Source organism: Gastrolobium bilobum, unplaced genomic scaffold (assembly GCF_033153095.1).
Source record: "Gastrolobium bilobum isolate Gb01-03AN ecotype WA unplaced genomic scaffold, APGP_CSIRO_Gbil_v1 utg18394, whole genome shotgun sequence".
Taxonomy (NCBI): Eukaryota; Viridiplantae; Streptophyta; class Magnoliopsida; order Fabales; family Fabaceae; genus Gastrolobium; species Gastrolobium bilobum.
Window position 1 is genome coordinate 67,114 of NW_026895274.1, and position 13,761 is coordinate 80,874.

The window sequence follows — 13,761 nt, forward strand, 5'->3', positions numbered from 1 at the left end:
TCATCCTGTTTCAAAAGGAACTGATACACATGACCATTTCAAGCTTTTAGAGCTTTGTTACGCAAACTTTGCTGTTTCTGTTGTGCTTTCATTGTTTAATTCAAATTTTTTTTTACAATGTTTGGACCTTACATTGAGAAATAAACCTTGTTCAAAAATATTAAGAACTTAATGTTTGATACAGACATGGATCTGAGATGGAGGAGGAAGCAAAACTACTCTTTTTTAAATTAAAATTTAAAGCATGTTGCACAGTGATGGAGTAGATATTTTCTGATTTACATTATGGGCTGCAAAATGATAATATGCACGATCGGGGACCATTAATAATGTGTTTCTTCAAATATTGTTATAGAGAGGAATTTAGCCAATTAATCTAAGGGATGCAATGTGTTTGCTATCCATTAAATGTTCATTTCTTTATTCACAAAAAGTAACTTGATAAAATGCCTTTATTTGTTTTCAAACTTGTAGCTGCTATTACAGCAAAAACAGTGCATCAATTAGTAGAATTATGTTTTCTCAACTTGATAACAAAAACAAAATAGAGAAACAGGGGTTGAAAAAAGATGCCTACTCATCTGATAATTCGCTTTGAGAAACAAACGAGCTTGAACTATATGAAACATGAGTACAATATTGTAAGAACTCGTTATCTTTTAAAATTGAGTCATACATCAATCATAAACTACTAAAAAAATGGTTGCAACCCTATCACCATTTAGTCCTACTTCATCCACATCTGATTGTCACCTGCCAGGTTTTTGATAAAGCAGTTGCATGGTTTTGAGGTTCATATGAGTTTTGTATAGTCATGATTGTGCAGGCTGGACAACAGAGACCTGGACTGCTAGGAATGTAGCATTGCTGGTGTGGTTATCTATTCATCCAAAAATCCATTTACAATGCCCCATAATCAATTCAACTCCCTTGCATGCTCAGGAATGAGACGTCTGCGCAACTCATCGGATGCGTCAGCCAGTTCTGCATCATTTTTTTTTTTAATATAAGCAATGGCAAAAGATTTATGCAACACATGAAGGTGATTTTACCACCACCTTACCTTGAGCTGTGAAATCAAACAAAGGAGGCAATGCTTGTCCATTCGGCAAGCATGCATTCCGGTCTCGTAGATCATCAAAGAAGGGATGTGCACATGCTTCCAGCTGTAAACAAGAGATAATCATCAGCACAACAGAATAACCAAACACAAATGAATATCTTCCTAAATTTTTATAATCTCAAACTGTGTACAAGCATGGATAAAATTAGGTAACGAATTTTGAAGATAAATAACCATCATGTGCAAAGATGGTCCATCTTCATTCCTTGATGTGTGTGAATGCAACCATGCGTGTACAAACAAAACTGTAGTGTGTATAAAAGGTAACATTTCTAAAAGCAAATTAAAATTCTTACAGCAGTGCAACGTAGATTTGGTGAATATTGAAGCATTCTTGACACAAGATCCACTGCTTGAGGAGGCATCCTTTTGTGAAAAATCTGGATATTACTAAGTCAGTCAGCTCTCTGATTGGAAGTATTTTATCAATTACAAATTACATACTTTAGGGGCAACTGGTGAGAAAGAACTGCTAACCTTGTGCCATGGGTGCGCTTTTATCTGAGGAAACTTAAACTCAGTGTAATTTGGATTCATGCACTTTATTTCTTCTCTGGTTGGTGTTCCCAAGATCTATAGTACATAGTTACACTCAGATTGAAGAACCAAAAACAACAGAAAGCAACTTTCAAGAAGGTTGTAAAACAAATGGACAAAGAACACAAGTAACTTTACCTTAATGATCTCTACTAACTGATCAACGCCACTCTCTCCGGGAAACATTGGCTGCAAATAACACAACACAGTCATGGATAAGAATCAATCTAAAAATGTGTCATTCATTCTAAGAACTAGTTAGTGGCCGCCAGGAAAGGAATCATCACACTCCAAGACAAATGCTTAAAGAAAAATATTGGACAACTGACACAAACTATAAATAAGTTTATTGCATGTGAGTTCTTGCAGGATTTGATAACTAAAGAGACAAGCCATAGGAGAAAATTTTCAGATAAACGAGAATCCACCAAAAACTAGAAGGCAGTACATTAAATTGCAAATATCACCCAAAAATGCAGAACAAATTGAGAATTCTCTATACACATTGAACTTCATGGAAATGCTGTTTTTGCCAATTGATATGAAAGCCCCCTCTACATGTAAGAGAGAGAGAGAGAGATAACTAATATAAATTCTCACCTGTCCTAGAAGAAGCTCAGCCAAAACACAACCAGCAGACCAAAGATCAATAGCAGTTGTGTATTCCGTTGCCCCAAATATAAGTTCTGGAGCTCTATAATACCGCGAGCATATGTATGATATGTTGGGTTCGCCAGGCACCTAAAAATGCAATAATATCTTAAGCTTGGGCACATACTATCATAAGATTTTCAAATTGATATAGAAAAAAAGAACATACCAACATCTTTGCACTCCCAAAATCACATATCTTTAACTGATGAGTCTGGGGATTAACCTGTGATATGCAACCACATGTCAGGCTAATACAATTTGGTACTATAAAGAAGGATTCCAAGCAATATAATGTGTTACAATAATCATTATCAGGAAACCTGATAAGAACTAAGTTTTACTATTAGAGAAATGGGAGACTAGCTTCTTAAACCAGAAATGAATTCTGGAATTCTTGGGAAACAAGAACAAACAGAAATGAAAAATACAGAATTAAGGGACCCCAAGAGAGTCCTAGCCTTAGGAATAACCAAACCCACCCAATAACTCTTCTCTACACAATTACCCCCTTCCCTTCTGCTTTTAAACATTTTCTCTAACTGAATTTGGTCAATTCACACCTTCCTCATTTCACTCTCTCCACCTTCCACCTGTCTAGGCAGTTACACAAGAAACTTCCCATGCATACTCCCTTCCACCTTACCTGTCTTGCTTCCATGAGTTGTCAACCTTTCCCTTAATTTTTCCTCACCTAGACAACTTGAATATCTATCAAAACCATAATTAAAATCTACAATGAGCAAACAAATTACTAATAGTTCATATTTTAGACAACAAGATCTACTAAATTCTTCTACATGGTGTGCATCGCAAATTAAACAATATGTGGCAAAGTTAAATCTGTCTCTTTCCGTCCTTCTAAGCAATAACATAGTAGATCATGTAGAACTGACAATTGTCTGCCCCCAGACAAGATGTAAATAAGGTTTAGCAAGCATATATCATATTGATCAATCGATGCAATAAACAGTATTGTGCATCGGACTTCGAAAATTCATTTATCCGGTTTGCATCAAAAAATATGGTTCACAATACAAGGAAATTTTAAAGAAAAAATTGATCTTACCAATAGATTCTGGGGTTTGATGTCCCGATGACAGACTCCGATCACATGATGCAAATAATTTAAACCACGGCATATCTACAAGAAAGTTTTTCCATGATCAATCAATAACAGCACAAAGTAACAAGCTCAAAGCAAATAACTGGAATTCTACACGAAACTCAGCCAATTCTTTTTTAAATAAAAAGGTCAATCAACTCAAAGTTTCTACACTTACCTGGTACATATATAGTTGCACGTAAATGATAGGCATGTGTTGGTGTATCCTGACATATTGCTTTGAAACTCTGTACACAGTTTCAGGTACATACTCCAAAACTAGGTTGAGATACAACTCATCTTTCTCGGCCGTTGAATAGAAACAGTGCTTTAATTTAAGAACATTAGTATGGTCAAGCACACGCATAACCTGGAGTTCCCTATTCTTATATCTCTTGTCTTGCAATACTTTCTTTATTGCAACTGCTTCACCAGTTTCAAGGCACTTAGCCTACAGTATATTCAAGGCATTGTAGATAAGTAAAGAAAGTAAATTGGCAAGCCCATAGAACAGTGAAGAAAGATTCATTTCTTACATATAAACAAATACTGTAAAGCGAGTATAAATACCTGATAAACAACACCGAAAGAACCAGTACCAACCACACGTTCTGCCATGTATGAGATTGTCTGAGACAGGTAAAATAAAGTTATTAAATGCACAATGGTTTTCAGCAAACCATTAATACAAGTTATTATGCATCTATGATGACATAGTAAAAGAAATGTTCTAAATAAACTAAATAAGTAAATATGTCATAATTATAACTTTTTGTCGAATATTATGCATAAAGTACTCGTTACAAATAAAATAATGTCGATATAGTACCAAAAAAATGGCCTAATCTGATTATCGATGTGTATATATAGTTCCATAATACCACTAGTGAAACTTGATAATAGACACTAGCGTTCAGTATTACAACTAACAAAATATGATAAATTATATCAGAAGTAATCTTCCCCTCAACCTATACCCCTAAAAAAACGTACATACCAAGCAGTGCAATACATAAATAATGAAAATGAGAAAATGGATTCTCAGAATCTAATTCCTCTAAGAGTGGGGAAGTAGAATATCAATTAAGGAACTAATGGGAACAATACCCGCTTTGGTTGTCCATCTCGACCACCAATAGCAGTTGTAATTATTTGACCTGTTTCTGTTCCATTTCCGTTCACAATAGTTGGCTCCATATCCTGCATGCAGCAAATCAATTACAAACTTAATAATTGATTGCATTTAAAAAAAATTCAGCTTCACGAAACTTTAAATGTAACTTGTTTAAGTACATCTTGGTGGAGACAAAAAGGTGCATATGCTAACATAGCAATGAATTTACATTTTAAGAGTATCATAGTAATGACTAACATAAGCATCTAAAAGTAGGAAAATAAGAAAAAAAATGAACAACATTACCTTTTCATTGTTGTTTTTGCCCTTATCGTCTTTAATTTTCATTTCATGTAATTCTTTTGGAAGCTGATCAACAGTAGTTTCTTTTGATGCATCTAAATGCTGCTCCTGATCTTTACCTCCTCTTTCAATAGGATTTGTTTCCTCATTAACCTTTCCTTCAGTCTCCTGATCAAACTTAACTCTTTTTGTAGTTAAATCCCCTCCCTGAGAAGAAGCAAGTTTGAATTTAACTAATACATTTGGGACATGTGTTTTATCCAGGTATGTTAAATGAGAAACCAAATTGAACTCCACAGTACAAACCATTCCCTACCCATAATTACATTAAGAGTATAATGACAATGAAGTGATGAACCATAAGCAAACAAACAACTAATGCATTACCCAATTCACAAGGGTTTAACACTTAATGCCTTAATAGCCACAACATGTCTGTTTCTAGAATCTTATCATCTTATAGTTTTGGCAAGACAACACCTTCAACAGCACAATCATGTCAAACTTACACAAAGCTTGTTCTCTCATCAGCTTAGAAAATCAGTAGACTCCAATCCACAAGGGTATAAACAAAACAACAGCAAATGAGACATTATGAGAGGCAGAACACAAATAGTCAGATTTTAAAACGTTTCAAATAAAAAAAACAGCTACATCTCAAAATAATAATAATAAATGGTGGTCACAATCACAAGTACCTAGCCAAAAAGGGACAATAATTCACATGTGTAAGAAATAACATCAGCAAAAGGGTGCTAAAAGCAAAATAACAATTTTATTAAAAGAATTTGAAGGAAAAAAAAAAAAAAAAAACTTTTATGCCTAACAAGTAACAACATTCAACATTTCCCAACAAGTTCCCAGCAACAACAACAAAACAAGGAACTCCATCCAAATATGGACAAAAAATAAATAAAAATTAAAACTTTTTGAGGAGCAAATCATGTTTAGCTTACTGGATCTGATGAAATGGAAGTCCTCCCAGAAGCAATGCTCTTCAACCTTCGCATCATATTCATTGTTGTTTATTCAAATCTCACCCAAAAAAGTTTGAATTTTTTTATCATAAAATGAAAAAGATGAACACAGAGAAGAGAGAGATATTCAGAGAGAGAAGGTTTCTCTCTCTCTTCCCTGCAAACAATATCTATTTTGAAGTTTCCTGCAAACAAAAAAGTGGACAAAGGAAAAAATGAGAGAAAACGGTGCCAGACAACACAATCTTATGAATCCTCTGTCTTTCTCTCTCCTCTGAATGACTGCCACGTTGCAATTTTGCATTTTTAATAATTAATTAATGAAATTATTAATTTTCTATGGTCAAACTTCCATCAATTCCAATCATTCCAACTTCAAAGTTTGTACCTCAGTCAAACATGAGATCTCCGCCGTTAATCAGTATGGATGGAGATTGGACGCTCCAGATCTTCTAGTTTCTACACGAAAAGGAACGTGTTTGGTGGTTTGGAGTTACGGAAATGCCCTCAGTTTAATTGCGGAAAAGGGATCCTCGGACATAAGCCGAGAATATTCCGGGGGCTTAACATGTTTTTAGGACGAATCATCCGGCATTTATTTTAAGACAACAAAGGATTATGTCATTGAGGGTAGAAATCAGGTTTTCTTTTTCCATTATGAAAAGTAAGAATATTCAATAAAATATGAGAACAATATCAATTGACACCGACACGAGATCCGATAAGATACGACACAGCGTTAACTTTAAAAAATATTAAATTTTGACGTGTCAAGACACGTTTTAATATTAAATAATATTTTTAATATATATAATATAATTTACATTTAAAACATATAGCAGTCCATAATAAATTATATAATTAATCAAAAATATATTATCACTTTTAGATACTATATAGATTTTGTTAATTTTTTTTCTCCTAAATCACCACCACAAAGACATTAATAGTAGAGACAGAAAGTTGTGTTTCTTGGAAATATTTTATATGTTCCGGGATCACTTTTTTTTTTATGCTTCCTCTCACAATATTAATTTTTTTCTTCCCTTTTTATTCTTGTTATTTTCTCTCTTTTCTAATTTTACCCTCCTATTTACACTAATGGACCACCTAAAATCATAAATATTCCATAAAATTAATATTTATCCAAACAACATAATATAGAACAAAATCATTCAAAAAGTATGTTTAACAAATAAAATGAGATAAAATGGATTGAGGAGAGAGAAGGTTATTACAAGTAGTATGAAAAATAAAAAATTAATATACTAAACCAACCTTAGAGACTCTAAAGCCAAACTTTAGAATCGAGCTTTTATATAAGTCTAAGCTTGGTTCCAACAACAAATTTTAGACATGTAAACTCAGGCCTTCACAAGTCGAGCCAAAGACCCCTGATTTATTTACCATCCCTAGTCCCGGCTTCAAGTATTCTGACCCATGGACCGAATGATTTCTCCGAGCTCACAGAATTCATGGCTGATTTCGTTGAAGCCATATAGTTGCGTTCATTTTTTTTTTTAACTTTTACGTTTTATTTTATAATTATTTTGATTTTATAAAAAAATTAAAATTTTACATTTTTGGCCTCTTAACCGTTCGGACACTTTGACCGCGTGTCGGATGTGTGTCTCAAAACGTTGACTGTGTCCAAAAACTTTGATCGTATATCAAATGTATGTCGAAACGTGTCAAAGCATGTCAGTGTTCAACACATGTCCAACGCGTATTTTTTCTACAAGCGAACGTGTGTGTGCATAAATGAATAATATTTCTCATTTTAAACGATATAATTTTGTGTCATTAAAAGTAAAATGATCATATTTTAGTCATTTTTTTGCATTATTTTTTTTAAATATTATGTCTTTTTATCTCTTTCTAATTTTGTGAAGAAAAAAAAAAGAATTTTAAATGTTAATATATATATACCATTGTTTCATTTTAAATAATACAAAATTATTTATTTTAAATAATAAATATTTTTTTCATAGATGGGAAAAAATATAATTTTGAATAAGGTGTAAATGAGTTAGGCAAGCTAATAGGGGCCTACGACCCAATCTATATTAGGCCACGCTTAGCCTATCATATATAGTCAAATAGCACAAGCTCAAGTTTTTTTTTTAAATCTATTTAGAAATCAAGTCATGGGCTTTCTTTTATATGTTGGGCCAATAAGTCTACATACTGACCTATATCATATCATTTATTTTAAATTAAATAAATAAAATTATTATTTTAATATTTTTGAATAATTAACATTATTCAATTATTTTTTAATTATTGAATGTCTAATAAGCTTAGACAAGCTTATACCAAGGCTTTTGTTTTGTTAAAATATAGTCCGATCAGAACCTATAATTTAAACCTACACAAGGCTAACAAACATATCAGACCTAAAGTATTTTACACAGGTCTAACCTATTTAAGCCAAAGTCCAGCCCATTTATACCCCTAATTTTGAGAATAATTAGTGTAAAAGGAAAATTATTTCTGCAGATATGACAAAAATAGTTTGTCTATCATAAATACAAAAATGAGAGAGAGAAACCATAAAGAAATGAGAGAGAAAAATTTATTAGAGCCCACTCAAATATTTCTGTCAGAGCTACAAAAATAGTTTCCCTAGTGTAAATTATTATTAGCACCAGTAAATTGAGATATCTGTACAATAAGTTGTTTCTTTAATGATTCAAGTATGTGTTTTTTACCCCCTCTAATACCCGTGCTTGAATTATTGCATATTTGTCGCGTGGCTATCTCTAATAAAAGACATTATATAAAACAATGTAGTATATATGTATCATGTAAAGTGTATGGAAATATTTAATATGATCCCGACCATCACTTGATTCGATAGTCCAAAATGGGATATTTTTTATATATGGTACTACGTAGAGAGAAAATAATTTTGTTTATCCAGATATCTTACACCCAATAAAAGAAGCACCTGCTCCTGGTGCACAAAAGATGATCTCCATATGTACACACTATCCCAACTTGGTAAGTATTATTTTGGTAATTATTTTTTATCCATGATGGTCAGTCAGCTTCTGATCTTTTGTTTATTTTTAAAAAAAAAGTACCAAATTCAAAAAAATTTATCAAATAACTTAATGAATAATTTAATCTTTTGTTGGTTTATGACTTTATGTTAATATTTAATATATATGAAAGGTTTTTTTTACCAATATATATATATATGAAAAGTTTAGATTTTTTTAGGAATTTATTATTAATAAATTAATATAAACATGACAGAAGAATGTATTAAAATGATTATTGTCTACCAAAAAAAATGATAATTAACATTTCTAAATTGAATGAAATTTGTGGTAAAACTTTAAAAAATAGTCTAAAGTTTAAAAAGGTTGTGGGTACTATTGACATGTGTGAAACTTAAAGTCATAAATTCTCTAATGTTCTTAAATAAACATATCCTGTGAACATCAACAGAGATATTAAATGGCTTCTAGAGAGTATGCCCTTTTTCTTAATCCAGAGGTTGTCTGGAAAGTCTATTATGCGGTTCAAATTTCTGCAAGCTATGGAACACCATTGTTATTGAATACATGTTATGAACAAAACCCACAAGCTCTCATTCTTTGGTCTAGTTGTTCCATTCATGTCAAGGATTGTGAACTATCCAAGCTGAAAGTAAGGAAGCTTCAAACACACTAGCAAAGAACTTAGGTATAGCGGAGCAAGAAATTTTTGTAAAAGAAGACAAGAAAGCAGAACTCAAATAGCTCACGCGGGTTATAACATCACAGTGAGTCAATATATAATCAGAGCAGGGGCGGTTGGTAATAATAATTAGCTCCTCCCTAAAAAAATATTTATAATAATTAATGACTTCTATTAGTCTTAATAATACTTATAATTTTAAAATTTTATTTTTATCCCCTATTATAAAAAATGCTAGGTGTGCCACTGAATTAGAGTTAAGAATCCTCTGAGGGGGTATTTGTTTTGGAGATTTTGTTTAGAATGATGGGGAAGTGAGGTGAGGAATATTTTTTGTCAGTGTATGGTATAAGTTATCGTGATTTATTGCCAGAAAAAAATTCTCCCATTAATTCCCATTTGCACTAAGCACTGGAAAAAAAACTATACCCCCAGTCTATGGTATTTAATTTTCCCTGTGTACTCTGATTCTGATTGTAATGAATTCAGGTATGAAAATGCAGGGACAATGGCGGCTTGCAGCGTTGCTCCTGACTTTTGGGTGAAAAACGACTATTGTTGACATTTGAAGATGCTGGGTTTAGAGCGCAAACGCGATGCTATACTTTCAGTCGGTGTGGACGGCGGAGGGACAAGGCTGGGAGGCGCGTTTGGCGGTGTGAAAAATGAACTTTTGATGTCAGAGCTACAATATTCAAAATTCATGGGTAAATTGGTAATTTATGTTAACTTTTCCTTCAATATTTTACAATCAACCAAACGCATCATCAGTAAAATTAAGCACATTTTTCCAGTAAAATTTTAATCTACTAAACAACTTTTCGTTACTTTCTAGGGATAAGTTATTTCTCACCATATTATCAGAAATCTTTTTTCCCTAGGCAAAAAAAATATCTCTCATACCAAACGTCCCTTAAGATTTTTTTTTATCTAAGAATAATAATGACAAAAATTATATAAATGGATATAATAAAATTATTCACTTACATTCATACGACTTAAGCTTTTGGTATAATTATTGCATGACATAGTATACAATTGATTGCATCACATAGTATCAATGCATTTGACCAAGTGATCTCCATAGATTCATCCTGATATTTCTGAACTAGTATATGATCAATCCACCAAGGATCACAAGAATATTGTTTGGTTTTCTATATCTATAACTTATCGCCAAATATTCTCTGAGAAAGACATCTTGGAAAACCATTCCCATGATCCAAAGAATATATTTCAGAGGCAAGGTAGTAGCTTTGGTAAGCAATAGTAATGTTCATTATTGTTTGTAGTCTTCTGCAGACTCAGAGTGACAGTTGTGTTATTTGTCCCACTAATAATTATGTTAAAAATGGGAAGAAAAATTAAGTGGTCCTTGCATTTGACCTAACACATGAAAGCCAAGTTCTTCTTCTACCTTTCCCAGATATAGATATAAAGGAAAACCAAGATCATGGATTTTAGGGAATGCCTTTATGCAATTAAAAACAAAGATTAATAAAAAATTGAGATGTGGTTTGTTAAAGGAAGATAAGGCCAAACTTCATTGGATGAAGATGATGTCCATTGAACATCCAGTATGTGAGTAGTGGTATTTGGGGCCAATATACTATACACAAGAGATGGTGAAGCGCTGATGAATATTGTAAAAGTTGGATTCAAAAACGAGAACTACACGTTCTACACTCATAATCCAAAAGATGATACATATAGAAAAGTTAAGGTCATTGGATTCAATAATTGGGCTCATGTGATGATTTATTAGAGAAATATAAAATCATTAATGTAGTCTTACACAACAGTTTAAGCTTTTAAGTTGAATTGGTACTATATATAGTATCAGAGCCTCGATGTCACGGATTTATTTAATGTTCCTTCCGTCTCTTGTTGCTCTACATGGTATTATCTGATACTATATAAAAAATCAATTCAACCTAAAAACTTAAATTATTGGATGAGACTATGGCTTTATATTTCTCTAACAGACTTATTATGCTCTTGTTCCACTTATCAATTTAATTAGTTAAGGATTTAAAGTCCATGGGAACAGAAGTAAGTGACAGTAAGATGACAAATCAAATTCTATTCTTATTTATTCTGGAATATATAGCTTGTGCCTTTAACTTAGAGATTTTTAACAAGAGTTCACAAGAGTGAAGATGGATATATACATTACTAGCATATCACAATGTTCGCCCGATGACAGAATCATAAAAATGTCCCATGCAAGTATGCATAACCCAGTTCAGGCAATGCAAATCCCAATTCAGACAACCCATCACCAATTTCTTACTAAAGTGACTTGGAAGTTCTTTGATACTCTCGTTCTTGTGGAACTCACGCACCCCTATAGGCTGGTAGATTTTTTCTACTTTCCTATGACACAGAGATTATGACCTTAGGCTTGAAAGGATAAGCTATGTAGTCTTTTCTTACTAAATATGTAATATTCAACGATTTTAGGGATATATCTTTTCTATAGACCAAGTAAAATCAATACTATTTTAGCTTCAAATTTGTAAGGAGGAAGTAAAAATAGGGATGGAATACATCAAAATAGAAGGGGAATTACTAAAAAACTTGCTTTGATACGAGATTATTTACAAATCTTACATGAATCGCAACCTCACAACATGAAAGAGACACGATTTTGTGGCATGAATTAATCTTATGGTTGAGCATCTCACCTGTCACTAGGTATGAAGATATATATATATATATGTGTGTGTGTAAGGTATGTGGTTAACTCATCCGGTAGACCACATAATTAAGCTTATAAACTTGAATCTTCTAAGCAAAAGTGCATTGCTTGTATTAGTTACGATTGTTCACGATCTGAGTTCAAACTTGAAAGAAATCAAACTTTTGATATCAATTATTTGAAAGTAAAAAAAAAAAAAAAGGTTCTTGCAAGTTGATTTTGCTATCCTCTTCCTAAATTTTGTTTTCTTAAAGGTACCATTTCATTTCTTCAACTGGGGTTTTCATTTCTTTTTTCCCTTTCTTTACTTGGTTTTGAAGTAGTGTAACCGTATGTTAAAATTGATGCAACGTCTTCTGGATTGGTATTGTGTCCTGCATGTTCTGTTATTGGCCTGTTTATGTTGAAATTATGTCTTTGAAGTTATTGTCCAGTTTTACTACTAAAAATGTTAATTATCAAGCTTGATTTTACTACATGGCCAGTTTTAGGAACTATTACAGAATTCTCATCTATATATCTCATGGCCTAGCTTGCAATCAAGTATATTGCATCAATTTTATTTATTTATTTTTTCGTACAAATAATTGTATTGCATCATTTTTAATTTATGCATAATATGTACTTAAGCATTGAGACCAAAACAGCATTTTACAACTGATTGTTCAGTTTTGCTGCCAAAGATACTTACCCCGTTGCTCTGATTTTTCTGTATGAACTGATTGAAGTTTTGTGACAAACTTCACCTTACTATTTGTTATGTACCCGTGCTGTTAAAATATTAACCTAACAAGCTCTAACTTTGGGCATAAACTGTTGTTCTAAGATACTTTCCATGATTATGAGATGCTAACTAACCACGACATATCAGCCAACTTACGTACAATCTTATTTTTACCCTTGCTGTCTAAGGTGATTTCCTGTATAAAATTGAACTTGGCTAGATTATTGTTCGAAATATTTAAGTGTGAAAAGTGACGTAAAGTCCCACATTAGTTAGACATAAATCAAGTAAACATCATATAAATACAAAAGACCCATAAACCCATAGCTTTAAGGTTTTTAGTTGAGATGTGGTATCGATCAACTTATTATGGTTTGTCGTTTGACTCATTAGTGAAAACATCCTTGTAAGGATTTTGGGCTCCCCGTACCATTTCAAACCAAACTGACTTTCTAATCTGGATTTGAGCCAGATAGAATTACAAAGGCGATAAAGTTTTTCCTATCAAATCTTAACATAATTGTGTATTCAAAACTCGAACTCGACAAAGTTCTTTTTTCTTTTTTGTGGAGCTTCCTGTCCAAATACTTTTTCTGCATAACTGGAGATTTACCAAAGCCTTCAGGCTTCCAAAAAAGCTGTAACATTCCTACAAATTCTAATTGTTTAATGTGTAAGTGTGATAGAAAACCCCCCATTGATGGTATGGGTTCAAGCTAATTCTGTAATTCAAGTGGATTTGAATTTGCTATCCAATTGTATTGCATAAATAGGTCAGGGCCGGATTCATGACTAACTTTGCATTTTTAGCTTGATTCCATACACAATCTGTTTAAGAA

The 13,761-nt window shown here is 32.5% G+C and overlaps 1 protein-coding gene across 1 annotated transcript; it reads right to left on the reverse strand.

Moving 5' to 3' along the window:
* Positions 1-598: 598 nt before the first annotated feature.
* LOC133303355 (shaggy-related protein kinase theta-like) lies at positions 599-6,002 on the reverse strand. The gene is made up of 13 exons (XM_061503262.1): positions 5,790-6,002; positions 4,837-5,040; positions 4,524-4,616; positions 3,987-4,046; positions 3,595-3,867; positions 3,381-3,455; positions 2,481-2,537; positions 2,261-2,401; positions 1,799-1,849; positions 1,601-1,696; positions 1,420-1,503; positions 1,064-1,166; positions 599-984 (listed from the first exon to the last, which is right to left on the reverse strand). The coding sequence occupies exons 1-13, from the start codon at positions 5,850-5,852 to the stop codon at positions 917-919; spliced, it is 1,368 nt and encodes a 455-aa protein (XP_061359246.1). The 5' UTR covers positions 5,853-6,002; the 3' UTR covers positions 599-916.
* Between the last annotated feature and the right edge of the window lie 7,759 nt (positions 6,003-13,761).

Coding starts and splice junctions, on each gene's coding strand:
- LOC133303355 (XM_061503262.1), bottom strand. CDS start 5,852: ATGAATATGATGCGAAGGTTGAAGAGCATTGCTTCTGGGAGGACTTCC. Junction 2,538..3,380: donor TCAAACCCCAGAATCTATTG/GTAAGATCAATT, acceptor TGCATATCACAG/GTTAATCCCCAGACTCATCA. Junction 2,402..2,480: donor TTGGGAGTGCAAAGATGTTG/GTATGTTCTTTT, acceptor TTGCATTTTTAG/GTGCCTGGCGAACCCAACAT.